Here is a 25,697-nt window from a genome sequence, read left to right on the forward strand (position 1 = left end):
TCTGCATAGTAATGGAAATATATAGAGTGTTTCCTAATAATATTGCCTAAGGGGATCACATATAGAGTGAAATAATCGGTCCAAGCACAGAACCCTGTAGAACTCCAAAACTAACTTTTGTGTTTTACATGCACAAACTGCAATCTATGTGATAGATAAGATGTAAACAAGTCTAGTGCTGGTTCTTTAATCTCAATGACATGTTCCAGTCTGTGTAATAAAATGTTGTGATCTATAGTGGTAAATGCAGCACTAACAAGAAAGAAGTCAGATGTCTGATGCTAAGAGACGATTGTTAGTGACTTTAAAGGGTGCTGTTTCTGTACTATTATTAACTTTAAATCCTGGCTGGAAATCTTCCGACAGGTTATTCCTGCACAAGTGGTCATGTAATTGCTTTAAGAAACTACTTTTTCAAGGATTTTAGAGATAACAGGTAGATTGGATATTACTCTATACTTGGTGAAGTGTAAGTGAAGATATATATGTTTTAACCATGTTCTTTTTGCATCCTATGGCTAGAAAAGATTATTGAAATAATGAATAGTTAAGATTCACAATGATTTTAAAAAGAGATATTTACACTGGAGAAAAAAACACCTAATAACCTAATAAATAAAATAACTTAAACCTAATAACAGTATTTATTATTTTCAGCATTTTTCCCCCTAGACAATCTTTTCCTTTTAATGACTCAATAGAACCATGAAGGTCTGTAATTTTCTTAAGGCTGTCCATCAAATTATTAACAAATTTCAGTGTGGATTGATATGGGCTGAGCATCCATTTGCTCTAAAGCCATGCTACTAAAACAACATTGAATCAGTTCTGTGTCAACTAACTCTAAATGCTCTAATGTACCATATTAATATATATGAATTGCATCATAATCATGTTTTTAGGCATGGGGTGTACTTACTCTATGAAAGGTAGTCACTTTCTTATAGATTTTATTTTGGCTGATCTTCAATATGGTTTCGTATATGAATCTCTACATGTAACTTACCAGACTAATTTACTATTTAAAAATCCCATAATTGCGAAATTTAAAGGCAAAATAATAGACAGTATCAAACAGTATCTGATTGGTTTTATGATGCAGACAGACGCCAAAATCCAGCTCAAAATATTTATTCAGATTAACAGATCAGAATGTTTGTTAAAAATGTCACAAAGAGGAAAAGGACAAAGCTGGAACATGCTAACATCCACCCTTCATATGACATTTCAAACAAACAGTAACTCCACTACAACATACGAGAACTTTAGTTGAACAGATCACATAGAAGATTATGTTGAGTGATTGAACTGGAGCAGAAGTCTGTGATGTTCAGACTCTGTTTAGCTCTTGCCACCATCCAGGGTGTGCTTGTCAAACAGGTACTCAGCCATCTTGTTCTTGTCAGCATCCATCTTGGTGAGGTTGGTGATGTAGTCGCCCAGTTTCTTGATCATCTCCACCTGTTCGTTCAGGTAGTGGCTCTCCAGGAAGTCACACAGCTGAGGACAAGAGGAAACACTTACTGGTTTGTTTAATATACTAATGAATCTCTGATCTGAGCATTAAGACACTCTTCATCTAACTTACATGAGGGTCCTGGTGCTGAGTGGCCAGTTTGTGCAGGTCCAGCAGAGCCTGGTTGACGTTCTTCTCCAGCTGCAGGGCACACTGCATGGCCTCCAGTCCACTGCCCCACTCATCACGATCTGGTTTCTATGGAAGAACAAACATTTCATTACAGCAGACTGAAACCTCACTATATTAAACCTTGTGTAAACATTGTACTATGTTCTCATTCTTCAGTAATGCTACTTTCGCTTAATCTCTGTCTCGTCAATTTTAAAGAATTACCATTATTTGTTAGCCAACAAAGAAATCAATGAATACAGTCCCAATTGAGCTTTATTAATACACAGTATTGTAACTGATACAGTTTCTTTGTATCAGTTCTTCAGTCTGTACTGACCTTGATGTCCTGGAGGAAGATGCGTCCTCCTCTCTTGTTCTGGAAGGACAGCAGCTTCTCAGCGTGCTCCCTCTCTTCATGACTCTCATGCTTGAAGAAATGGGCGAAGCCTGGGAGGGCCACATCATCACGGCAGAAGTAAAAGCCCTGGGACATAATGGAAAACAAGACAAAGACTCTCATCAACTCTCTAAGTGACTCACACAAAAACAAGTAGCAAGAAGACATTATCAACAGAAAGCATATTACACACATATTTGGCACATTTATTCCCACCATGGAAGTGTAGGTGTAGGAGGCAAACAGCTCCATGTTGACCATCCTGTTGATGGCGGCCTCGCAGTCGCGGTGGTAGTTCTGACGCACTTGGGACTCCATTTCAGCTTCTAGTAGTGTTCAAAAGAACAGTTGCTTCCAAAAGACTGAGTAGCTGGAAAAAGCAGGTCGAAGGTAGAAGTTCCGTTCAATCACTGTTGAAGCAAGAACTCCTTTGTGTTTCTTCCCTGGTGTGAAACAGCAGAGGAGTCACCACCTGTGTTTATACCTCCCTGTTGAGTTGGTGAGAGATAACATGACTCTGCACATTTCAGCCAATCACTGAGCTCAGGTAACATGGGACTACATTAATTTATTCTGACGTGTTAACATCAGTCACTTGCAATGACAAAGCACTTCTGCAGGTTCTAGGGACAATTAACTGCATCTTATTGAAATGAAAATATCAATAGGTTTTTAGTGTAATTTATATGTATATAACAATGATCTGTGATGTAACCATTTCTCTTTATATGTACATATACTAAACACATCAAAGGAAAACTGTTGACTATTTTAAATAATTACTCTGATGTTGTATTCATTACAATTCAATAAATCTTGTCCAAACTGTCTTTAATGTCTGAACACAGGAAGGCAAAGACTTGCAGCTGTAGATGAGGAAGATCATGAAGTGACACTGCAAAAGAACAAGCAAACAATGAGTTTATGTAAGAAGGTGCACAGTAGGTGTCACTGGTGTTCGGCTCTTTTAACTACCATCCTCTGTAACAAACTCAGACCATCTGGTTCTGAAAGGCTATAATAAACCACACTGAGATTTAGGTTTACTAAATTTAATCTTAGCTGAACCATCACTTCCATTCTCTCTTCCAGAGTAGCTTATCATTTCTTCTTTTCATCAAGGTTAATACTGAGTAATGAAACGCTAACACGTTACAGTGTTGGCCAGAGATGGTTAGTGCAGTTATAAGATCCCTGATATATTCCAGAGGTCTCTGTAATATTTTAGATGACTACCTATAAAAAAACATTCTTCATAGAGTTGATGAAAACAGGCTGAAAATCTTTCTGAAAATGTTGAATGGCTCCATTTTATACAAATAGATTTTGCAGCTATCCTGCTCATTCCTGCTGTTGATACTCTGTTATTCTGCATTGATGTCCATGTGAACAGCTGAAAAGCACTCTGGTACAGGATAATCCTAGTTTCGTCACACCATAAAAGTTTCATATTTCCTTCCTTTTTTGCTAATTCTAGCCTGACCTTCTGATTCATAGGCCTACTGTTGATGAGATGTTTGGATTTTGTGGTATGGTCTCTGTATTTCTGTTCAATTCTTGAAATAGTAGCTTGTGATACCTTCACCCACTCTGGGAAAGTTACCGGTGATGTTATTTTGGTTTTATCTTAACAGCAATACAATGATAAGGACAATTCATTTTTCTCCTATATACTGAAGCCATTTGGGTGTTCAGACCCTCTGTCAGAGCTTAGTATGTAAATGAGATGTGACCCCCACGCCTCTAGGCAGAAGTAAATACGATGTAGCGGAGTTCGGGTCACAGCCTCCTTCTTGTCACCCTGGTAACGGAGAGGTCCTTAAATACACTGGATACAGTGACCGACAGTTTTCAGCAGATTGTGGTTGGTTACATGTAACCAACTTAGACGTGGCATCTGTAAATAATGTTTGCACAGACGTACAAACACTTCAATAGAACAGGACGTTGATGAACGTTTTGTGGATGTAACTAACGTTATTATGGGAGAGATGATGTGGCTAACGCTAGCGGGCTAACTGCATATTATCACTGCTCTGTTTTATTTGTATCTTGGTTCATATTAAAACACTTTGAAGTAGTGGAAAGTAACATTAGCTCGGCTCCATTTGTCAATGATGAATTCAGCTTGGTTTGTGTAATAAAGGCCTGTTTGTTTTGCATAGCAACTTTATGCTGCTACATTAATAATAAAAATACACAACACAATGTCTTTCTGGTTTAGAGTTTTAGATGCTTGATACTGGGAGAAAAGTTCAAATTTTTAATAGAACTGTGGAAGGGTGTCTACAGAATATAACGTCAGGTATATGTTTTTTATTTTGTGGTGCTGGTGCCTCCCTGGATGCAGGAAATAAGCTGTTATTTCAGTCGGTGTGGTTGATGGATTCAGAGCTAGTTAAGTTAAGACCACCTCACTGAACCAGGATACTCAGGTGACAGGTCCACAAAAACTTTCTCAAAGATCTTCCATGATCCACATACCCTCTACTATGAGACACACTCAAATAAGTGGTTGGTATTTAGATAACATCCTTCACCATTAATTGAATAGCTATAATTGTCATATATACACTGCAGTACTGATCCTGAACTCCATTACTACAGTTACTACACAGCAATATATCAAAAATGTACTTACTGTTGGAATAGTATAATAGGGAAACTTTAATGGTATTTACTATTTATTCCACAAACAAACTCCTCTCCTTAACTCTCCAGGAGAGTTAAGGAGAGGAGAGGACCTCTGTGTATGGGTGAGTTATTGGGACATCAAATCAATAGTTAATTACAATAGGGCAGTCTGAAAGTAACAAATGCATGAACTGTTTTTTTAGCATCACTTAACAAATTTAATAATATTCCTCAGGTGGAAGGAGATCATTATTAAACATCATGCCTGCGGTTTTTAGGACCAAATAAAGTAAAGATGTTTGAATTTAGGAGATGAAAAATTAGAGGACATGCAGGCCTTTTGTTAAGCTCAATTAATTGATCAGTTTCTTCTGGTTTTATAGATAAATATAGCTGGGTATCGTCTGCATAGCAATGGAAATGTATAGAGCGTTAATATTGTGTAAGGGGGGGGGGGGGTCATATAGAGTGAAAAGAATCAATTAGGGACTTTATATAGTGCTGTTTGTGTACTATGATGAACTTTAAAACCTGACTGGAAGTCTTGCGACAGGTTATTCCTGCACAGGTGGTCATATAATTGCTTTAAGAAACTAATTTTCATGGATATTAGAGTTGACAGATAGATCGGATATTGGTCTATAATTGGTCAAGCGTAGGTGAAGATATATATGTTTGAACCAAAATGTGTTCTGAGTTCTGTTTCTATACTATGGCTATAAAATATATTATTGAAATAATGAATAGTTAAGATTCGCAATGATTTAAAAAGCAGGTCCACCAGAGGATGGTTGATGTTCTTCTCCAGCTGCAGGGCACACTGCATGGCCTCCAGTCCACTGCCCCACTCATCACGATCTGGTTTCTATGGTAGAACAAACATTTCATTACAGTGGACTGAAACCTCACTATATTCAACTTTCTTAACAAACCATGTTCTCTCTGTACATCAATGCTGGTCTCCATCACTTCTCAGTGGGTCAAATGGGAGAAAACATGTGGCACAACACTGCATATTAATCCCAGGTTCCTCTGACCCAAGCCACTGACATGTCATAACAGCCCAGTTCTCCAGTCTGTACTGACCTTGACGTCCTGGAGGAAGATGCGTCCTCCTCTCTTGTTCTGGAAGGACAGCAGCTTCTCAGCGTGCTCCCTCTCTTCATGACTCTCTTTCTCGAATAAATAGGCGAAGCCTGGGAGGGCCACATCATCACGGCAGAAGTAAAAGCCCTGTGAGGGGACAGAAGCGGTGACAAGACAAAAAGTTTACTAGAAAAAGTCATCATTGTTATTTGGTGAAATAAAAATACAAACACTGTGGCAAGCAGAGATACACTGTTAGGACATCTGTAATGACATTTCAGAGTCTAGTTGGTTTAGACACATCATCACACATCATAAGAAAGATCATATGAGAATATACTACAAAGTGCATACAACACATAGCAGATAAAGTGTCATTGTTCTCACCATGGAAGTGTAGGTGTAGGAGGCAAACAGCTCCATGTTGACCATCTTATCTTATCTTATCGCAGTCACGATGGTAGTTCTGACGCACTTGAGACTCCATTGCAGCTGGTGTTTTGCTTTTTTTTGACATAATTGTACAAAAATATAGCTTTTAGTAGAGTTCAAGTAGAAAAAGGTTGAGTAGTAGAGTAGCTGGAAAAAGCAGGTCAAAGGCAGAAGTTCCGTTCAATCACTGTTGAAGCAAGAACTCCTTTGTGTTTCTTCCCTGGTGTGAAACAGCAGAGGAGTCACCACCTGTGTTTATACCTCCCTGTTGAGTTGGTGAGAGATAACATGACTCTGCACATTTTCAACAAATCGCTTAGCTCAGGTAACATGGGACTACATTAATTTCTTCTGATTTGTTAACATCAGTCACTTGCAATGAGAAAGCACTTCTGCAGGTTCTAGAGCTCAATTCACCTTCATCTTATTGAAATGAAAATATCACTAGGTTTTTAGTGTAATTTATATGTATATAACAATGATCTGTGATGTAACCATATCTCTTTATATGTACATATACTATACTATATACTATTTTATTCACTACAATTGAATTAACCTTATCCAAACTGTCTTTAATGTCTGAACACATGAAGGCAAAGACTTGCAGCTGTAGATGAGGAAGATCATGAAGTGACACTGCAAAAGAACAGCAATCAATGAGTTTATGTAAGTTGGTGCACAGTAGGTGTCACTGGTGTTCGACTCTTTTCATTATCATCTACTGTAGCAAACAGAGGTCAGCTGGTTCTAAAAGACTTTAATAGGCCACAGGTCAGACCATACCATCAAATAAAAGCTGAAATTCTAAACTAAAATATGATCTACAAAAGTATAAATCCTAATGATATAGGATTTAGCTGTGTGGAAGGTGTTCTCAACATGAGACATGCAGCCAGTAAGTAGGAGGGTTTAACAAAGATTAGCTTAGAAATGATAAACAGTTGGGCTACACTGAGAGATCTACACACCACAAATATATAAGATGAGAATCTAAATCTGCACATTTCAGATTTACTATCACACATTTTCCTCTTGAGTCTGCAGAAAATCAGCATAAGCTGTCGTGCATGGACAGTTAACTCCACAAACAAATCGGATGCTTCTGCAAGATAAACACGTGTCATTACAGCACATTATACTTTAATTGACCCCTACATTAGGCAGTGGGGGGTCATCAGGTTGTGTGCTTCAGGATGAGGTTCAACTGTAGATTGAGTTGAGTCATTATAATTACTCAGGAATCAGTCCAGCAGTGGGAGACGAGGAGGCTCGTGACCAAGGGAACGTCTGACTGGGATCAATGGAGCAGTCCTCTGAGTTTACCTCACTGCTCTGCTGGATGGAAGAATAACAAAGGAACTAAATGACCTGATATGATTTACAGTAAAGTGCATGTTTTAACCAGAATGTGTCCTGTCCCATAACGGAACTGCATATATTTTGTACATATGTATCTGTGTATGTTAAATTAATGTTAAATTAATATTGAGGCTGACAGCTGACTGCTGTTAGAGGTGCAGAGTGCAGGCTGTAGATAAAACATGGATCATGTTGGGATGTGTGGCTGATCAATAATAGGCTACTGATTAACTCCTGCATTGGCACAGTTATTTAGGAGTGAAGCTCTGTCTGTTTACACTGCTGTCATCATTATGGGTTTCTGCATAATAGGAAAAGAACCTGGTATCAGTAATAAGTGAGTGATGATGATGTGAATATGATAACGATCTATTTAGATTTCTAATATATTATTTTAAGATAACTGTGGTCAGGTAATAAAAGATGCAGACAGACACCAGAATCCAGCTCAAAATATTTATTCACATCAACAGGTCAGAATGTTTGTTAAAAATGTCACAAAGAGGAAAAGGACAAAGCTGGAACATGTTAACATCCACCCTTCATATGACATTTCAAACAAACAGTAACTCCACTACAACATACGAGAACTTTAGTTGAACAGATCACATAGAAGATTATTCAATTCAATTCAATTCAATTTTATTTGTATAGCGCCAATTTACAACAGAAGTTATCTCAAGGCACTTTACAGTGTAAGGTTTAAGACCTTACAGAAAATATTTATACAAAAAATTATAGAGAAAACCCAACAATCCCATTTGAGCAAGCTTTAAGCTTTATTATGTTGAGTGATTGAACTGGAGCAGAAGTCTGTGATGTTCATTCAGACTCTGTTTAGCTCTTGCCACCATCCAGGGTGTGCTTGTCAAACAGGTACTCAGCCATCTTGTTCTTGTCAGCATCCATCTTGGTGAGGTTGGTGATGTGGTCGCCCAGTTTCTTGATCATCTCCACCTGTTCGTTCAGGTAGTGGCTCTCCAGGAAGTCACACAGCTGAGGACAAGAGGAGACACTTACTGTTTGTTTAATGATACTAATGAATCTCTGATCTGAGCATTAAGACACTCTTCATCTAACTTACATGAGGGTCCTGGTGCTGAGTGGCCAGTTTGTGCAGGTCCAGCAGAGCCTGGTTGACGTTCTTCTCCAGCTGCAGGGCACACTGCATGGCCTCCAGTCCACTGCCCCACTCATCACGATCTGGTTTCTATGGAAGAACAAACATTTCATTACAGCAGACTGAAACCTCACCACATTAAACCTTGTGTTCACGCTGTGCTCATTACAACTATGCTGTTAACCTTCACTATTGAAACAATTAAATGAGCTGCAATAAACAAACAACTAAAAAGCAGAGGATGTCTGTAGATCAATATATTATAGTGATCATGTTAGGATCAGTCTGTACAGTAATATACAGTAGATCTAGTGGGTCTGACAATGCTACAACACAACACTGCATATTAATCCCAGCTTCTCTGGACCCGAGTCACTGGGTGACCAGTTATAACATGTTCAGTTCTCCAGTCTGTACTGACCTTGACGTCCTGGAGGAAGATGCGTCCTCCTCTCTTGTTCTGGAAGGACAGCAGCTTCTCAGCGTGCTCCCTCTCTTCATGACTCTCATGCTTGAAGAAATGGGCGAAGCCTGGGAGGGCCACATCATCACGGGAGAAGTAAAAGCCCTGTGAGGGCACAGAAGGGGAAACAAGACTTTATATAAAAAGATATTAGCAAGTGGAAGCAAAGATTAATACATTCATTAACAGTGATGTGTCGTTGTTCTCACCATGGAAGTGTAGGTGTAGGAGGCAAACAGCTCCATGTTGACCATCCTGTTGATGGCGGCCTCGCAGTCGCGGTGGTAGTTCTGACGCACTTGGGACTCCATTTCAGCTGGTGTTTTAACAGAAACTTAGCTTAAAGTGAATCTTTTGGAAACGGATTGTCTGTCGAAGGTTCGGACGTTCTGTTCAATCACTGTTGAAGCAGGAACTCCTCTTTGATTCTTCCCTGGTGTGAAACAGCAGAGCAGTCACTACCTGTATTTATAGCCCACTGTTGACCTGCTTTGAGATAACCTCAATCTGCAAATTTGAGCCAATCTCCGAGGCAATGTAACATGAGAGCTGATTAATTAAAATTGTGACATCAGTCACCTACAATGACAAAGCATTTTTTGTAGTTTCAGGAGAAAATGAACTCTGTCTTATCAGAATGAGCATGTAACTAGCTTTAATAGTGTCATTTGTATGTGGAGTAGTGATCTGGGAAGTTTATCATTTGCTGTTATTCGCACATGTACAGATGACATAAGAGAAAAACTTTTTGAAATGTATTTTTATTATATTTGTAATCTTTACAATTTATGTAGCACTAATACCTATTTTCCAAACCGTATTTAATTGTAATGCAGTAACTCTGAAAAAACAACAGCAAAGAATGAGTTGATTTAACAGTAGGTGTCACTGGTGTTCAGCTCTTTTAACTACCATCCTCTGTCGCGAACTCAGACCACGTGGTTCTAAAAGGCTTTACCAACCCACACTGAGACTTAGGTTTACTAAATGTAATCTTACTTGAACCATCTCTTTCATTCTCTCTTCAAGAGAAACTTTCATTTTTATCTATTCGTTTAATGATTAACGTTAAAACTGTACCAAGAACAGTCTGCGATTTTGGCCAGAGATGGCTGACTGAGCCGCTGCTGCTTGTTTAACAGCTGCAAAAACTCACACTGATTGAGTCAAACACCCCCGTCTAAACAGGTCCACTGAGGTCAGAGTGGCTGCTACCTTTTCCCATCACTGCTTGTAGATAACATAGCATCCAGAGCCCCGCGTAAAACAACAGCAGTGTCTACGTATATAAGATGACTCCATATCAACATGAGGTGTTCTTCCTTTTAACAACGAATTAACAGGCCTGTTCCAGAAGCTCGAGCCATGACGCCACCTCCACCATGCTTCACAGATGACCCTGTATATGATGTGGATCAGGACCAGAACCTGTCTTCCTCTACACTTTGGCCTTTCTGTCACTTTGGTAGAGGTGAATCTTGGTCTCATTAGTCCATAAAGATTTACTGACAAGAAGCTTGTATCTTGCAGCATTGGTCCCTTCATCCCTGCTCTGTGGAGGATATTTGAGATGTCACTGACTGTGATAACTCTCACAGCACTTCTGTCATCAGCTGTTCTTTTTCTTGGCTGACTCATTCTGTGTATGTTGCTCAGTACACGAGGGATTTCTTTCTTTGTCAAGACATCCCATATTGTTTGTACAGCCCAGTGTTTCACTGTTTTTATCTCTTTTCTCCGATTCAAGGTTGCTTGCATTTCTCCCATTCTGAGCACTCTGGTTTTCATGTGAATTTATTGTTTCATAACAACAAATGCAGCCTTCATGGCAAAAAAAACAACAACATCATTTAGAGCTATTTAATGTTTGAACAATCAATCTATTACTGAGGCTGAGGAGCCGTTGAAGGAGCAGCGTGCAGGCTTTAGATAAAATATGATCATGTTGTGATGTGTGGCTACTGATTAACTTCTGCGTTGGCACAGTCACTCAGGAGTGAAGCTCTGTCTAATATGGGTTTCTGCATCAATGCAACACGTGGCACATACTGCAGTGTCTGCCATATTTTCAGGACACAGCAGGATTTTCAGATAAAAACCAAATGAGAGCTCTTAACTTGTTTTGCTTTAGATTTAGAACGCACATATTTCTGTTTCTCTCCACCTGTTATATTACATTATAATGTCTGTTGTTGTAAGACCAAGATATGACCGAGATACAGTAAATGTGAAACATTCCCAATAACTAAAATTAAAAGATACATTTAAATCTGCAACATATTCTTATTTAAGGAATGCATTGGAGCAGAAACTAAGATCAGTAGTAAGGAGGGGTATATAAAAACTGGGACTGTGATCACTTTAATATCTGAGTTAGTAAGAAGAGAGACTCATGAATACCTATATATATATATATATGTTTATAAAAACCACCCATATGGTTTAATGTGTATTAGAAAAATTCTATAATAAATTGTGTTTCAACCATCTCTAAATTCATTTGTGCACGTTACGTGTTAAAAAGAGTTACCTGACTCATTTAATGAACAGTCTCATGACACAGAATTCCAATTAAAAGCTACTTCTAGTATCATGACGGTGTATTAACATATTACCTGTTGATATATGTTGTAGATAATAGATGCAGACAGACACCAAAAACCAGCTCAAAATGTTTATTCACATTAACAGATCAGAAGGTTTGTTAAAAATGTCACAAAGAGGAAAAGGACAAAGCTGGAACATGTTAACATCCACCCTTCATATGACATTTCAAACAAACAGTAACTCCACTACAACATACGAGAACTTTAGTTGAACAGATCACATAGAAGATTATGTTGAGTGATTGAACTGGAGCAGAAGTCTGTGATGTTCAGACTCTGTTTAGCTCTTGCCACCATCCAGGGTGTGCTTGTCAAACAGGTACTCAGCCATCTTGTTCTTGTCAGCATCCATCTTGGTGAGGTTGGTGATGTGGTCGCCCAGTTTCTTGATCATCTCCACCTGTTCGTTCAGGTAGTGGCTCTCCAGGAAGTCACACAGCTGAGGACAAGAGGAGACAACACTTACTGGTTTGTTTAATATACTAATGAATCTCTGATCTGAGCATTAAGACACTCTTCATCTAACTTACATGAGGGTCCTGGTGCTGAGTGGCCAGTTTGTGCAGGTCCAGCAGAGCCTGGTTGACGTTCTTCTCCAGCTGCAGGGCACACTGCATGGCCTCCAGTCCACTGCCCCACTCATCACGATCTGGTTTCTATGGAAGAACAAACATTTCATTACAGCAGACTGAAACCTCACTATATTCAACTTTGTTGACAAACCATGTTCTCTCTGTACATCAATGCTGGTCTCCATCACTTCTCAGTGGGTCAAATGGGAGAAAACATGTGGCACAACACTGCATATTAATCCCAGGTTCCTCTGACCCAAGCCACTGACATAACAGCCCAGTTCTCCAGTCTGTACTGACCTTGATGTCCTGGAGGAAGATGCGTCCTCCTCTCTTGTTCTGGAAGGACAGCAGCTTCTCAGCGTGCTCCCTCTCTTCATGACTCTCATGCTTGAAGAAATGGGCGAAGCCTGGGAGGGCCACATCATCACGGGAGAAGTAAAAGCCCTGTGAGGGGACAGAAGAAAAACTGTCATTAGAAAATGGCACCCATCATTATTTGACAAAAAACATAGCAGTCAACAGTAATTATGGAGCAAAGGAGTAATACATTTGAGTCATGTCTTTGTCCAGTTGGTTTAGACACAGATGAGTCACAAGCTGACTAAGCATGACGTAGCACTTTTTATACAGTGAGGAGGGTGAGGGAAAAACACGGAGCAAACTCCACACACATCAGTCTGTACTCTTATAAACAAAACATAAAGTGTCGTTGTTCTCACCATGGAAGTGTAGGTGTAGGAGGCAAACAGCTCCATGTTGACCATCCTGTTGATGGCGGCCTCACAGTCGCGGTGGTAGTTCTGACGCACTTGGGACTCCATTTCAGCTGGTGTTTGTAGTTTTTATTAACAAAACGGTACAAAAATAGAGCTTTAAGTAGTGTTCAAGTAGAAAAGGATTTTTATTTTGTCAACAAGACAGAGAGCTTGAAGAAAAATGCGGGTCGAAGGTAGAAGTTCCGTTCAATCACTGTTGAAGCAAGAACTCCTTTGTGTCTCTTCCCGGGTGTGAAATGACAGCAGAGCTGCTCCGTGTATTTAAACTCCCACTACAAACCACATGACAGACATAACGTCATTTTCAGCCAATGACTGAGTTCAGCTAACACATGACTGTGGTTGATATGTGAGATAAGTAAAGTTTAATGTTTCATTCATTTATTTCACCTGCTGACTTCAGTCATCTACAATGACAAAGCATTTTTGCAGTTTTGCGAGAGCAAACAGAGTAGAACAGGTAGAAATAGTACAAAATGATGTGGAAGTTACTATTTATTTAGGCTACTTTTACTTGCACACATACGAACAGGATGATTTGTTTCCTACATACAGAGATGAACATGTCAGCTTTAACAGGAACAATGTGTCAGGGAAATACACTTGTGTGTGTGTGTGTGTGTGTGTGTGTGTGTGTGTGTGTGTGTGTGTGTGTGTGTGTGTGTGTGTATGAACAAAGTCAGAGAACCGAACACAGAAAAGTAGAAAAAAGGAGCATATGTGTAATAATGTAAACGATAATTCAGTGAGTGGCTTCATAAGTTACTTCACATACATACAGCAGGATTTCATGAGGGCAGGGGATCAACTCCTGTCTGCCCACATAAGTGGTGGATGTATGCAGGTGTATGTAGAGTGTAAACAGCCTCGCTGCATTTTAACTGTCAAGTGCTTTGTGATATGCACATTGAGCATTAATACCAGGCTACACAGCAGTGTGAGCCAGTAGTTTTCGGCTTGTAGAACTATTCTTTGTTTCACCTGCCTAATTCATGTGGATTTATGTTGATTTATTTATGTAAGATAACCCTCAGTTTAGTGATCAGGCAGAACTAGTTTCTGATAGGAAGCATTAAAACAAGTTATGTTAAAAATGTAGCACATTTGCATATCTTAGTTTTAATCTGCACCTATTTTTCATTGTTCTAATGGAGCCCCCTGAACTCCATGTGAGCAACATTTCATTGCCCAACACATTCTCAACTGAAATATTAATGTAGTCCTGCCACTCTCTTGTCTTACCCATATTCGTTAGGTTGCCCTTTTCAGGTACACAATTTTCCCTGAAGTTACATCACTCGACCTGCATGGAAATGGTTAACGTCAGGTGAAAGCTGTAATTACTGTCGTCCAAATCAAGACATAACATGATGTCCATGCACGTTTCTGATTTCTAAAAGAAAGCCGTGGGTTTCAGATTCACTGGCAGCCCACGCTCTCTTCTTGAATCTGCTAGAAACCAGCGAAATGAACCACAATAAGCACAACTGAACTCTGTGCTTCATGAAGATAAGCGTTTGCATTATAGCACGATGTGTGTGTGACCTGCTCATGTGCCACAGTCTCATATTACGCTTCCTATTGTGACTCAGTCATTTAAACAGCATCCATTACCGTGCTGCGCTGTGTCACATAACTCGACCAGTGAGCGCTGCACAAAGTGCCAGGTTCATCTGAGGATTTTGCTGTGTCACTGTTTGCTGACTCAGCATTCCACAGTTCAGAGACCATCCTTCCTGTTATTTTGTTCTGTTTTCGTCAGTGCAGCAGAGACAGGGAGGAGGCTTTCGACCTCAGGAAACATGTGACTGGGAGTCAGGCAGCGGTCCTCCGAGTTTACCACCGTGCTCTGCTGGATGGAACCAGTTTGAGAGACTAGAAAAAGGGAACTAGGAAATTAAAATAGGAACCAATAACTGGACATGATTTACTGAAAAGTGTGTTGTAACCACAGTTCGTTCAGTCCCATAACTTAGCATGTTTCACTGCAGTGTTGGTGTTCACTGTTAGCCCAGAGTTTGATCCCATTACTTAGTTTGTTTATCTTAAAGAATTATACTATGAGGGTATCTCTTTTAACCAGCACCATTAAATTGATCACATTTAAATACATTAAATTCTGGACTATAGCCCTTTACAGCACTGCAGCACTCGAATTATCTGGCAGTATCTAAGTGGTAAAATTCATTCACTTAGATGTCTGGGCATCATCATCATCATCATCATTTTGTTTGCTGGCCTTAATATGATGAGCCTCTTAACATATCCACATGGGAGCACTGAATCTATCAAAAGCAGAGCTCAGCTTGGAAGTAACTGTAGTCATGAACGGACTGGAGTTAATGTCCATGTGTATGTTCTGCACTTTCTTAAGATGCAATAAATATGTAATACTGAGATCATTTTTCACTGAGTAGTATCTGTGTGTCTGTGAAATGCTGCCATCTTTTCTTTATCACCAGTAAATGCTGTGTTATGGACTCTTTTTTTCTGCTGTTTATTTGTATGGAGGCAGTTCAATGGTCAAAGGTCTGCGACTACACACGAACCAGAATCTTCATCCAGGATCTCAACTGTGCTTGTTTGCCTTTTTTCATTGTTGTTCTTTTCCGTATTTGCTTTAGGTCACAACATGTATTACTGTTCATTCAGGTGTGCCTCCTTAGGGGTCGCACACTTTTGTTGGTCAAACCAGAAGTTAGCATTATCCTGGTTCCCTCAACAAAACCCGGTGGGATTTTTCCGTTTCCAATACACAAAGCTCTATCCCGTTGATCTCGTTAGTGATTATGACTGGGCAGGTTTTCTGTCTTCGCCGTGGTGACGTTTTATATTCCTGACAACTTCTGTAGTCTCATTTAGCCTTTTATTACTAACCGGCCTATTAAAACTATTTTTATTTGACTAGTTTCATTATAAATTTTAAATCTTTATTTTGCACCTATACTAGAAACTCATTGAAAAACACTCTGGGCTTTAGGCCTCACTACTGCAGCAGTTGCAGCTGAATGATCGGGGTTTACACACCGAATTTCTTTAAATCCACGAGTGCTCACTAATGTTGACTTGTACATTGAAGAGCTCTTACATCTATTTCTACGTCCCAGCTGTTTTTTTGGGGTTTTTTTTTTATCTTTTTGTCAGTGTGACCATGCAAGAAAACATCCAGCTGGATTTCAGGAAGTAATCGGAGTTCATCTCAGGTTTTATTTTACACTGGAGACATTCATTGTGATCATGTGTCTTAAGTACACTGTTCCTGGCTAGAAGTGGCATCAGGCTAAACAAGCTGGTCAGAATAGAGCTGGACCATATGGAGGCTATGCCAGAGAGGATAGTGATTATTTTTGAAGACACCCCATCACCCATGTTATGACTTGTGAAAGATGGGAAGCTCATTCAGCCACAGACTGATTCTACCAAAGAGATGGAGTGCTTGTTTGTGCCCACCATCATCAGTCAGCAGGATAACTACACACATGTATTCCCATCTCCTTACATGAAAATGTTTATCCCAAACATGCAAATGAAGCAGAAATCCTTTCCTGGTTGGAGTCATGACTTGCACAAACATACTAACAGCATGAAATGTGAGCAGGTAATGACACAGAAGCCAAAATCCAGCTTCAAATGTTTATTCACATGAATAGTTCAGAAACAGTTACATCTTAAAAAAAATGCCACAATTAGAAGCTTACAGGTAAAGACAAAGCAGTAACTTGTAACCTTCCATATGACATTTCAAACAAACAGCAACTCCACTACAACATACAAGAACTTTAGTTGAACAGATCACATAGAAGATTATGTTGAGTGATTGAACTGGAGCAGAAGTCTGTGATGTTCAGACTCTGTTTAGCTCTTGCCACCATCCAGGGTGTGCTTGTCAAACAGGTACTCAGCCATCTTGTTCTTGTCAGCATCCATCTTGGTGAGGTTGGTGATGTAGTCGCCCAGTTTCTTGATGGCCTCCACCTGTTCGTTCAGGTAGTGGCTCTCCAGGAAGTCACACAGCTGAGGACAAGAGGAGACAACACTTACTGTTTGTTTTTTATACTAATGAATCTCTGATCTGAACATTAGGAGACTTTTTGTCCAACTTACATGAGGGTCCTGATGGTCAGAGGCCAGTTTGTGCAGGTCCAGCAGAGCCTGGTTGACGTTCTTCTCCAGCTGCAGGGCACACTGCATGGCCTCCAGTCCACTGCCCCACTCATCACGATCTGGTTTCTATGGAAGAACAAAATCGTACTTCAGCAGACTGAAAGCTCACCATATTAAATCTCGTGCACATACACTAGTTGCCATCATCTTCTGTCTGTTAAAGCAGTCAGCCCTGAGTTTGTACAATATGCATATATGAGCTGTGTGAAAACAAGCAAGCAAAACACAAAGCGACATTTAAATAGTGGAGGTTGTAATATATGTAGCTCAATCAAATAAGAAGGAACAGATCAAAACACTCAGGATGTGGTGACATCTTAACAGGTTCAGTTTTCCAGTCTGTACTGACCTTGACGTCCTGGAGGAAGATGCGTCCTCCTCTCTTGTTCTGGAAGGACAGCAGCTTCTCAGCGTGCTCCCTCTCTTCATGACTCTCATGCTTGAAGAAATGGGCGAAGCCTGGGAGGGCCACATCATCACGGGAGAAGTAAAAGCCCTGTGAGGGGACAGAGGAAAAGCTGTTATTAGAAAACATCACCCATCATTTTTTTATTTTTTATTTTTTAAACACACAAACACCCAGAAGGGGATAAAGGCAGTGGTGAGGAACATGAGTCATGACTTTTGAGACCATGCAAAAAGCCACAAACAAGCTAAGCATGACACAGCACTTTTAAACAGCAGGGAGGAGGAAACAAAAACAGCACACGATCCTCATCTAGCAGCCTGACAATGAGTGATAAAGAGAAAAAGCTGGAACTCAAGCTCCAACTGAAGTGACAGACAAACACCTACTGAGCGATTTGCTTTGTGTGTTAGTGGTTTTTCGTTTTGACAATAAGCGAATGAAGGTAGAAACTGTCAAGACATTATACAGTATCTATACACTATACACATAGAAGGAGAAGTTACTACTCTAAACAAAACATAAAGTGTCGTTGTTCTCACCATGGAAGTGTAGGTGTAGGAGGCAAACAGCTCCATGTTGACCATCCTGTTGATGGCGGCCTCACAGTCGCGATGGTAGTTCTGACGCACTTGGGACTCCATTTCAGCTGGTGTTTGTAGTTTTTATTAACAAAACGGTACAAAAATAGAGCTTTAAGTAGTGTTCAAGTAGAAAAGGATGGTTTTTTTTTGTCAAAAAGACAGAGAGCTTGAAGAAAAATGCGGGTCGAAGGTAGAAGTTCCGTTCAATCACTGTTGAAGCAAGAACTCCTTTGTGTCTCTTCCCGGGTGTGAAATGGCAGCAGAGCTGCTCCGTGTATTTATACCCCGGCTGCAAACCACGTGACAGACGTAACGTCACTCTGCACATTTCAGCCAATCACTGAGCTCGTTTCATGTTCTAATGATGTATGATGTATTGTGACCTGCTGACGTCAGTCACCTGCAATGACAAAGCAAATTCACTTCTTTTTTTTTTAGTTTATTCGTTTAAATGATGTGTGTGAGTTGTACATATGACATTTTCCTAGAATAAGGAATTGCTTTTAAAAACTAGGAGAGAAGTAAAAGGATGCACAAGAAATACATACTTAAACCTTTTCTGTTATTGCATTCAATAAAATTTATCAGGCTATAATGAAATCTAAATCTTGTACAGATGGTCTTTTATCTCAAAACCCATGAAGTCAAGTACTTCAAGTAAAAAAAAACTTAATTTTAAGCAACTTGCTAAAATTCTATGGCGATTTCTAGCCTGACTCTGCACTAAATTATAGATTAACAATTCCCTATACACCAACAGTAGGTAATCGATAGATCTACGTTTTATTTTGTAGGTAACTTTGTTATTTTAACCAGTGCAGCTAATAAAAATTCAATTAGTTTTGCCATAAAGACACATCTGAAACCAGCAGTTGATAAATCTATAACCAGTGTCATTTACTGCATTGCTCTATATCCTTTGTGAGACACTAAAGTCAAAAAGTCATAGAAACAACAAATTATTCCATTTAGATTTTGTTTATGAACACGATTTCTGTTTTCTGAAAGCTCTTCTACATTTGCTGTATGTAAAACTGAATGGGCCAAGTTTCATCTAAAATCCTTCCTTGTTATCAAGCTCTGCAGAAAACTTAGTCCTGGTGGTTTAACATGAGCATAAAACTCTTATTGAGATCTACTGAATTGGGATCTTCTATTCAAAGACGCCCTTCACCTCTCTCCGCACATCTCGTTGAATTTACTTTGTCATTTTCAAGGAGACTTTTTTCTGCAAACCCACATCTGTGTCAGCTTCTGATGCACATGACTCTGCCGATTCCAAGCGCACAATCTTCACCCAACCAGACTGGAAAATTGTTGTGTCTGTTAACTTAATGTAGACAAAGTTTAGGCATAAATAGATGAGCATGTATATTTTTGTTGCTTTGGAAATACACACCCACATAAAGACGGGCGTCAGGTGTCAGGTCCACAGTCAATATAAACTTCTCTTCAAACAACATAATTCCCTCCTGTCATTAATATGTTGTGCTGCGTCATGCAACTTGATGAGTGAGTTCAGTGCAAAAAGTAGCATCAGGTATAACTGCAGATTTTGCTGAGTCACCATTGTGACCCAGCACACCACAAATTTGACAAGTAAACGTCTGACTGGGACTCAGCTGGATGGAACCAGTTTACGACACTAGACTAAAAAGAAGAAAACAATTAGAAAAAGGAACCAGCAACTAGACACAATGTACTAAATGTAAATGTATTATTATTACTGCTAACTGTATATGTTTAACCATAATGTATTCAGTCACCTACAAAGAATAAACATGTTCAACTGCTCGATCACATATTTAGGCAGAAATCCAAACTGGATGTCATGAATTGTGTATTTTTGGCAGAAATATCCATCATACACAGGATACAGGTAATACTGTGAGTGCCCAGGTGTGTCCTGAGCTCGACTCATGTGAGTCACTGGTTTAACAAAAGAAAGCCTGTTATGCAATGCAAACATTAACTCAGTGTCTATAGGTATAAAAGTATGTTTCCTAAATCAAACACACCCATCCACCAGCATTCACTGATAACACATGTAAAACTGTTGCTATGGAAAAACAAACACACCAACACAGAGCGGTGCAGACAGAGGAGAGGCATCATGTGGAGTAAGAAATTACAAAAGTTCTACGGTTTTCAGCAAGTGTGGGCGAAGACCAGTGAGTTCTTTAGGATGTACAGAACATCAGCTCTGGGTCTGTTGCGAAATAATTGCCCACTGGGGACAACAAAGTTGTTATTGATTGACTGTATTAGTATTGTATGAGTCATTGTTCAACACAGACTCAGCTTACAAGTGAATTGTCACTGTCACTCCATTCAACCTAACTGGCTGTAGACTTTAGAAGGAACAGAGATGCTGCTGCCCCGTCTGCTGGGGCAGCAGCATCAGATCCATGGATAACAACAAACTAAACAAACTGATCAGGAAGGCTGGCTTTGTGCTGGGGACTTCACTGGAGGCCTTGAAGCACGTTGTGGAGAGCAAGATGCTGAACAAACTGTTAAACATGCCACAGGAAGTCATTCCAACAGCCATCACCCTGTAAAATGACTATACTCAGACAGTTGAGAGCTCTGCTCCAACCTATCCCATCCATCTAGTGACATATTCATTCATTCATTATATTGTATTATAAGCATTTGTTTTCTGTCTAGTTCTGTTAGATGTGTATTTTTGGCAACTGCAACACCAGTATTTTCCTTCTGGGATCTCTCTATACCCATCCATCATGCGTCAGTCATATACACAGTCAACTATTCACACCTTCAGGTATTGAGAGTTCTTTGTTTTTGTATGTGGGAGGAAATCCAGACACGCACAGGGAGAACATGCCTGTGCCTGTGTGGGTTTAGAGGAACAAATATATGATTTGCATATTTCCAAACCATGTTTTCACTGCAAATCAGTGCCAGGTGAGTATGACGCACGTCCTTTAAGCTGCAGGTGACAGTGCTAACCACAACAGCACCATGCCACCGTTTATTTCAGCAGCACTCACTCATCTTTATGTTGATGGTTCAGATACAGATACTATATGTCAGCAACAATGTGCCTTTTCTGTTTTTTGTTTTATAGAAATACAATAAAAATAGATTTTATGATTTGTCTAATTAAACCAACTTAAATACTTTAAATGTAAATAATTTAATTAGCATCACTTCCTCCCCATTTTTAAGTTAAGCCAATTTTTCTGTGTTGTCAGTGTAATAAGAAACACAATGAGCTACACTGACACAACACACAGTATAACTTATAATACATTTACAGATTTTAGCTGCATGCTGCTGTTTATCATAATGAAAGTTCATTATTGATTCTTTTCCCTTTTCATCTACAATGCCTATTAAAAGTATTCACCCCCGTGGATGTTTCATCCTTTTATTGACATTATAAATTAATTATGGTCAATAAAAGTTGGCGACTTTGACAAAGAAATGTCAGAAAAATACCTCATTAATGTCAAAGTGAAAACAGGTTTCTACAAAGTAATGTCAATTAAATAAAAATATGTAAGGTAGAATCAGTGTTTGCATTAATGTTCACCTCCTATTAAAATTACTAACCTAATCCAACAGAGGTCCAGAAATAGAAAGAATATTGCATGTGTCTAGATCTGCCTAGAACAGGCCGTCCACACAAACTGAGTGACCGTTCAAGAAGGAGACTAGTGAGAGAGGCCACTGACACACCAATGACTACTCTGAGGGAGTTACAAGTTTACAAGCAACTGAGATAAGAGGGACTGTACATACAACAACTGTTGCCCAGGTTCTTCACCAGTCAAAGCTTTATGGGAGAGTGGCAAGGAGAAAGCCACTGTTGAAAAAAAAAAAAAGTTAAATCACAACTTGAGTTCACCAAGTTCACCAATAGGCAAGTGAAAAACTCTATGGTCCAGTGGAAGAGGGTTCTTTGGTCTGATGAGACCAAAATGGTGCTTTTTGGCCATCAGACAAGACATAGCGTCTTGTCTGATTTGTCTTGTTTGGCGAACACAAACACTGCATATTACCACAAACACACCATCCCCACTGTGAAACACGGTGGTGGCAGCATCATGCTGTGGGGCTGCTTCTCGGCAGCCAGCCATGAAAGGCTTGTTAAGGTAAAGGGTAAGATGAATGCAGCAAAATACAGGATAATTCTGGAGGACAATCTTATTCAGTCTGCAAGACAACTATGGCTTGGGAGAAGATTTGTTTTCCAGCAAGACAGTGACCCGAAGCATTCAGTGAAAGAGCTAAGAGCTCAATCCAATAGAGAATTTGTGGATGGACTTGAAAAGGGCTGTTCACACCTGATCCCCAGGCAACCTGACAGAGTTTGAGCAGTTTTGCAAAGAAAAATGGCAAAAAAATTCCAGTGTCCAGATGTACAAGCCTCACTGAGACCTATCCAGACTCCATGTTGTGATTGCAGCCTAAGGTGCATCTACTAAATACTGACCTGAAGGGGGTGAATATTAATGCAAACACTGATTTCATCTTATAAATTTTTAATTGACAGTTTGTAGAAAACTGTTGACATTAACGGGATATTTCTCAAATTTTGACCATGATTGATTTGTCAATATAAGGATGAAACATCCATGGAGGTGAATATTTCTATAGGCACTGTAGATCTATAATAAGTGGACAAACAACTATAAAAAAGTGTCTTAATATACACTATATCATATTCCCTTGTTTTACAGTGACACCCACAATAATTTCTCTGGAAGCCGATCTGAAAAGGTTTTGTACAATGTGAACATTATAAAGGGTGATAATTATATAGCGTACATTCTGTGGCTTGACAAACCCAGAAAGATGCTCCTGTTCATAGAAATAGTATCTGCTGGCAATATAGCTTCACACCAGCTCTTCTCAAGACAAACCTATTGTAATTAAACGTGCCCCAATTAAAACGTGACACTTAACCTGCTAGTTAGATTCTTAACGTGCCAGGAGCATTTAGTTAAACAAGAGGCAAACACTGAAATCCAGCTCAAGTGGTTTATTCAGATTAACAAATAAGAAACATTCAGTCAGTGTTTGTTAAAATTTCACAAGATGAAGCTTAAGGTAAGAAAGCTTTAATATGCCAACATCCACCCTTCCATATGACATTTAAAACAGTAACTCCACTACAACATACAAGAACTTTAGTTGAACAGATCACATAGAAGATTATGTTGAGTGATTGAACTGGAGCAGAAGTCTGTGATGTTCAGACTCTGTTTAGCTCTTGCCACCATCCAGGGTGTGCTTGTCAAACAGGTACTCAGCCATCTTGTTGTTTTGAGCATCCATCTTGGTGAGGTTGGTGATGTAGTCGCCCAGTTTCTTGATGGCCTCCACCTGTTCGTTCAGGTAGTGGCTCTCCAGGAAGTCACACAGCTGAGGACAAGAGGAGACAACACTTACTGGTTTGTTTTTTATACTAATGAATCTCTGATCTGAACATTAGGAGACTTTTTGTCCAACTTACATGAGGGTCCTGATGGTCAGAGGCCAGTTTGTGCAGGTCCAGCAGAGCCTGGTTGACGTTCTTCTCCAGCTTCAGGGCACACTGCATGGCCTCCAGTCCACTGCCCCACTCATCACGATCTGGTTTCTTTAGGGGAAAAAAAAATTTCATTATTTTCAGTGGATTAGCTCTGTTATTCGTGGATGATTGGAAGAAAACATTCAGGCCTGAGGCATAGGTGGGGGGCACCTCAGAATTTCACTAAATTATAATGGCTGTTATATGTAGCTCAGACAAATATATGAACTTCTTAGTTTCTGTATCCACACTGTGTACTGACCTTGACGTCCTGGAGGAAGATGCGTCCTCCTCTCTTGTTCTGGAAGGACAGCAGCTTCTCAGCGTGCTCCCTCTCTTCATGACTCTCATGCTTGAAGAAATGGGCGAAGCCTGGGAGGGCCACATCATCACGGGAGAAGTAAAAGCCCTGTGAGGGGACAGAAGAAAAGCTGTTATTAGACCATACCATCCATCATTAGGCATGAAAACATTGTGGCCAACAGTAACTATAGAGAAAAAGAGTGGTAACCTATTTGAGTCATGTCTTTGTATTGTCTAGCTGGTTTAGACACAGATGAGTCACAAGCAAGCTAAGCATGACACAGCACTTTTTTTCTTACACAGTGAGGAGGGTGAGGAGAAAAACAATCGTTGTCTAGCAGCCACCAGTTAGTGATAAACGATAAAACTGAAAAAGCAGCAACACAAACTAACTGAAACGCTAAATCAGTGGATTTAATCATTTAAAACATACACATAAGCAAATGCACTCTAATTTTAGTAGTTTTTGGTTTTGACAAAAAGACATTAAACAGTTACTGTACACATAGAAGGAGAAGTTACTACTCTAAACAAAACATAAAGTGTCGTTGTTCTCACCATGGAAGTGTAGGTGTAGGAGGCAAACAGCTCCATGTTGACCATCCTGTTGATGGCGGCCTCACAGTCGCGGTGGTAGTTCTGACGCACTTGGGACTCCATTTCAGCTGGTGTTTGTAGTTTTTATTAACAAAACGGTACAAAAATAGAGCTTTAAGTAGTGTTCAAGTAGAAAAGGATTTTTATTTTGTCAAAAAGACAGAGAGCTTGAAGAAAAATGCGGGTCGAAGGTAGAAGTTCCGTTCAATCACTGTTGAAGCAAGAACTCCTTTGTGTCTCTTCCCGGGTGTGAAATGGCAGCAGAGCTGCTCCGTTTATTTATACCCCGGCTGTAAACCACGTGACAGACGTAACGTCATTTTCAGCCAATCAAGCACGCAGGTAACACCTGACTGTGCTTGATCTGTGAGACAAGAAAGTTTCATGTTTTATCTTTTTATTCTGATCTGCTGACGTCAGTCACTTACAATGACAAAGCATTTCTGCAGTTTCAGATTAAAATAAACTGCATCTTATTTTAAAAATGTAAAGATGTCTTTTCAAATATATGTATATACTGCAAATGCAAATGAGCCTCAATGGACTGTTAATGATCATACATTTAAGTATTTATACTATAATTGTGTGAGCTTCTCATGATGATCTATAGGACTTTCATCAGAATGGATTTCTAGAGACTTAGAGACTCGAATGGACATTGTCCTGAATGTTTTGGGAGCCAATCAAATAAATCAGTCAGGTGTGCTGTAAAGGTTTATGTCACACAATAAAGATGGTCTGGAGGTAAAGATTAACCAGACTTGTATTTGTTTGATGTGAGATACAAAAAGCTGTTGACCTTGTTTCACTTGCCTACACCATGTGGATTTTAAAGGCTTGTCAGTCTGGAGCTTTGTTCACCACAAAAACACTTGATTCACATTGTATCCTGCCATTTTCTGATAAACAAAACAAACAAAACATTAGATTGCTGTATACCATATAGCAGTCTTATTAGTGCTAAAACTGACGGTTGGCTTATCAGTTGCAAACACTCCCAGTGACGATACCATTTCAAGT

General features: G+C 39.6%; 5 protein-coding genes and 1 pseudogene across 5 annotated transcripts; all 6 read right to left on the bottom strand.

Moving 5' to 3' along the window:
* Window positions 1-1,208: 1,208 nt before the first annotated feature.
* On the bottom strand, window positions 1,209-2,484 carry LOC113153845 (ferritin, middle subunit-like). Its single transcript, XM_026347720.1, has 4 exons — window positions 2,244-2,484; window positions 1,968-2,114; window positions 1,589-1,714; window positions 1,209-1,500 (listed from the first exon to the last, which is right to left on the bottom strand). Exons 1-4 carry the CDS (start codon window positions 2,343-2,345, stop codon window positions 1,342-1,344), a joined length of 534 nt encoding a protein of 177 aa, XP_026203505.1. The 5' UTR covers window positions 2,346-2,484; the 3' UTR covers window positions 1,209-1,341.
* Window positions 1,265-24,945, bottom strand: LOC113153820 (ferritin, middle subunit-like). The gene is made up of 6 exons (XM_026347668.2): window positions 24,741-24,945; window positions 9,334-9,435; window positions 9,083-9,229; window positions 8,626-8,751; window positions 8,328-8,537; window positions 1,265-1,294 (listed from the first exon to the last, which is right to left on the bottom strand). Exons 2-5 carry the CDS (start codon window positions 9,433-9,435, stop codon window positions 8,379-8,381), a joined length of 534 nt encoding a protein of 177 aa, XP_026203453.1. The 5' UTR covers window positions 24,741-24,945; the 3' UTR covers window positions 1,265-1,294; window positions 8,328-8,378.
* Window positions 5,296-6,249, bottom strand: LOC113153867 (annotated as a pseudogene).
* Window positions 11,785-13,166, bottom strand: LOC113153827 (ferritin, middle subunit-like). Its single transcript, XM_026347681.1, has 4 exons — window positions 13,025-13,166; window positions 12,603-12,749; window positions 12,261-12,386; window positions 11,785-12,169 (listed from the first exon to the last, which is right to left on the bottom strand). The coding sequence occupies exons 1-4, from the start codon at window positions 13,124-13,126 to the stop codon at window positions 12,011-12,013; spliced, it is 534 nt and encodes a 177-aa protein (XP_026203466.1). The 5' UTR covers window positions 13,127-13,166; the 3' UTR covers window positions 11,785-12,010.
* LOC113153814 (ferritin, middle subunit) lies at window positions 16,701-18,495 on the bottom strand. The gene is made up of 4 exons (XM_026347656.1): window positions 18,194-18,495; window positions 17,595-17,741; window positions 17,186-17,311; window positions 16,701-17,095 (listed from the first exon to the last, which is right to left on the bottom strand). The coding sequence occupies exons 1-4, from the start codon at window positions 18,293-18,295 to the stop codon at window positions 16,937-16,939; spliced, it is 534 nt and encodes a 177-aa protein (XP_026203441.1). The 5' UTR covers window positions 18,296-18,495; the 3' UTR covers window positions 16,701-16,936.
* Window positions 23,232-24,776, bottom strand: LOC113153807 (ferritin, middle subunit-like). The gene is made up of 4 exons (XM_026347642.1): window positions 24,639-24,776; window positions 24,040-24,186; window positions 23,721-23,846; window positions 23,232-23,629 (listed from the first exon to the last, which is right to left on the bottom strand). The coding sequence occupies exons 1-4, from the start codon at window positions 24,738-24,740 to the stop codon at window positions 23,471-23,473; spliced, it is 534 nt and encodes a 177-aa protein (XP_026203427.1). The 5' UTR covers window positions 24,741-24,776; the 3' UTR covers window positions 23,232-23,470.
* Window positions 24,946-25,697: the final 752 nt, after the last annotated feature.

This window comes from Anabas testudineus, chromosome 8, assembly GCF_900324465.2.
Source record: "Anabas testudineus chromosome 8, fAnaTes1.2, whole genome shotgun sequence".
In the NCBI taxonomy this organism is placed as follows: domain Eukaryota; kingdom Metazoa; phylum Chordata; class Actinopteri; order Anabantiformes; family Anabantidae; genus Anabas; species Anabas testudineus.

Excerpts from the sequence above, each read along its gene's own strand:
- LOC113153845 (XM_026347720.1), bottom strand. The coding sequence starts at position 2,345 with ATGGAGTCCCAAGTGCGTCAGAACTACCACCGCGACTGCGAGGCCGCC. Across the intron at positions 1,715-1,967 it reads TCTTCCTCCAGGACATCAAG|AAACCAGATCGTGATGAGTG; the intron begins GTCAGTACAGAC and ends GTTCTTCCATAG. Across the intron at positions 1,501-1,588 it reads CTCAGCACCAGGACCCTCAT|CTGTGTGACTTCCTGGAGAG; the intron begins GTAAGTTAGATG and ends TCTTGTCCTCAG.
- LOC113153827 (XM_026347681.1), bottom strand. The coding sequence starts at position 13,126 with ATGGAGTCCCAAGTGCGTCAGAACTACCACCGCGACTGTGAGGCCGCC. Across the intron at positions 12,387-12,602 it reads TCTTCCTCCAGGACATCAAG|AAACCAGATCGTGATGAGTG; the intron begins GTCAGTACAGAC and ends GTTCTTCCATAG. Across the intron at positions 12,170-12,260 it reads CTCAGCACCAGGACCCTCAT|CTGTGTGACTTCCTGGAGAG; the intron begins GTAAGTTAGATG and ends TCTTGTCCTCAG.
- LOC113153820 (XM_026347668.2), bottom strand. The coding sequence starts at position 9,435 with ATGGAGTCCCAAGTGCGTCAGAACTACCACCGCGACTGCGAGGCCGCC. Across the intron at positions 9,230-9,333 it reads CCTACACCTACACTTCCATG|GGCTTTTACTTCTCCCGTGA; the intron begins GTGAGAACAACG and ends GTGCCCTCACAG. Across the intron at positions 8,538-8,625 it reads CTCAGCACCAGGACCCTCAT|CTGTGTGACTTCCTGGAGAG; the intron begins GTAAGTTAGATG and ends TCTTGTCCTCAG.
- LOC113153807 (XM_026347642.1), bottom strand. The coding sequence starts at position 24,740 with ATGGAGTCCCAAGTGCGTCAGAACTACCACCGCGACTGTGAGGCCGCC. Across the intron at positions 24,187-24,638 it reads CCTACACCTACACTTCCATG|GGCTTTTACTTCTCCCGTGA; the intron begins GTGAGAACAACG and ends GTCCCCTCACAG. Across the intron at positions 23,630-23,720 it reads CTGACCATCAGGACCCTCAT|CTGTGTGACTTCCTGGAGAG; the intron begins GTAAGTTGGACA and ends TCTTGTCCTCAG.
- LOC113153814 (XM_026347656.1), bottom strand. The coding sequence starts at position 18,295 with ATGGAGTCCCAAGTGCGTCAGAACTACCATCGCGACTGTGAGGCCGCC. Across the intron at positions 17,742-18,193 it reads CCTACACCTACACTTCCATG|GGCTTTTACTTCTCCCGTGA; the intron begins GTGAGAACAACG and ends GTCCCCTCACAG. Across the intron at positions 17,312-17,594 it reads TCTTCCTCCAGGACGTCAAG|AAACCAGATCGTGATGAGTG; the intron begins GTCAGTACAGAC and ends GTTCTTCCATAG.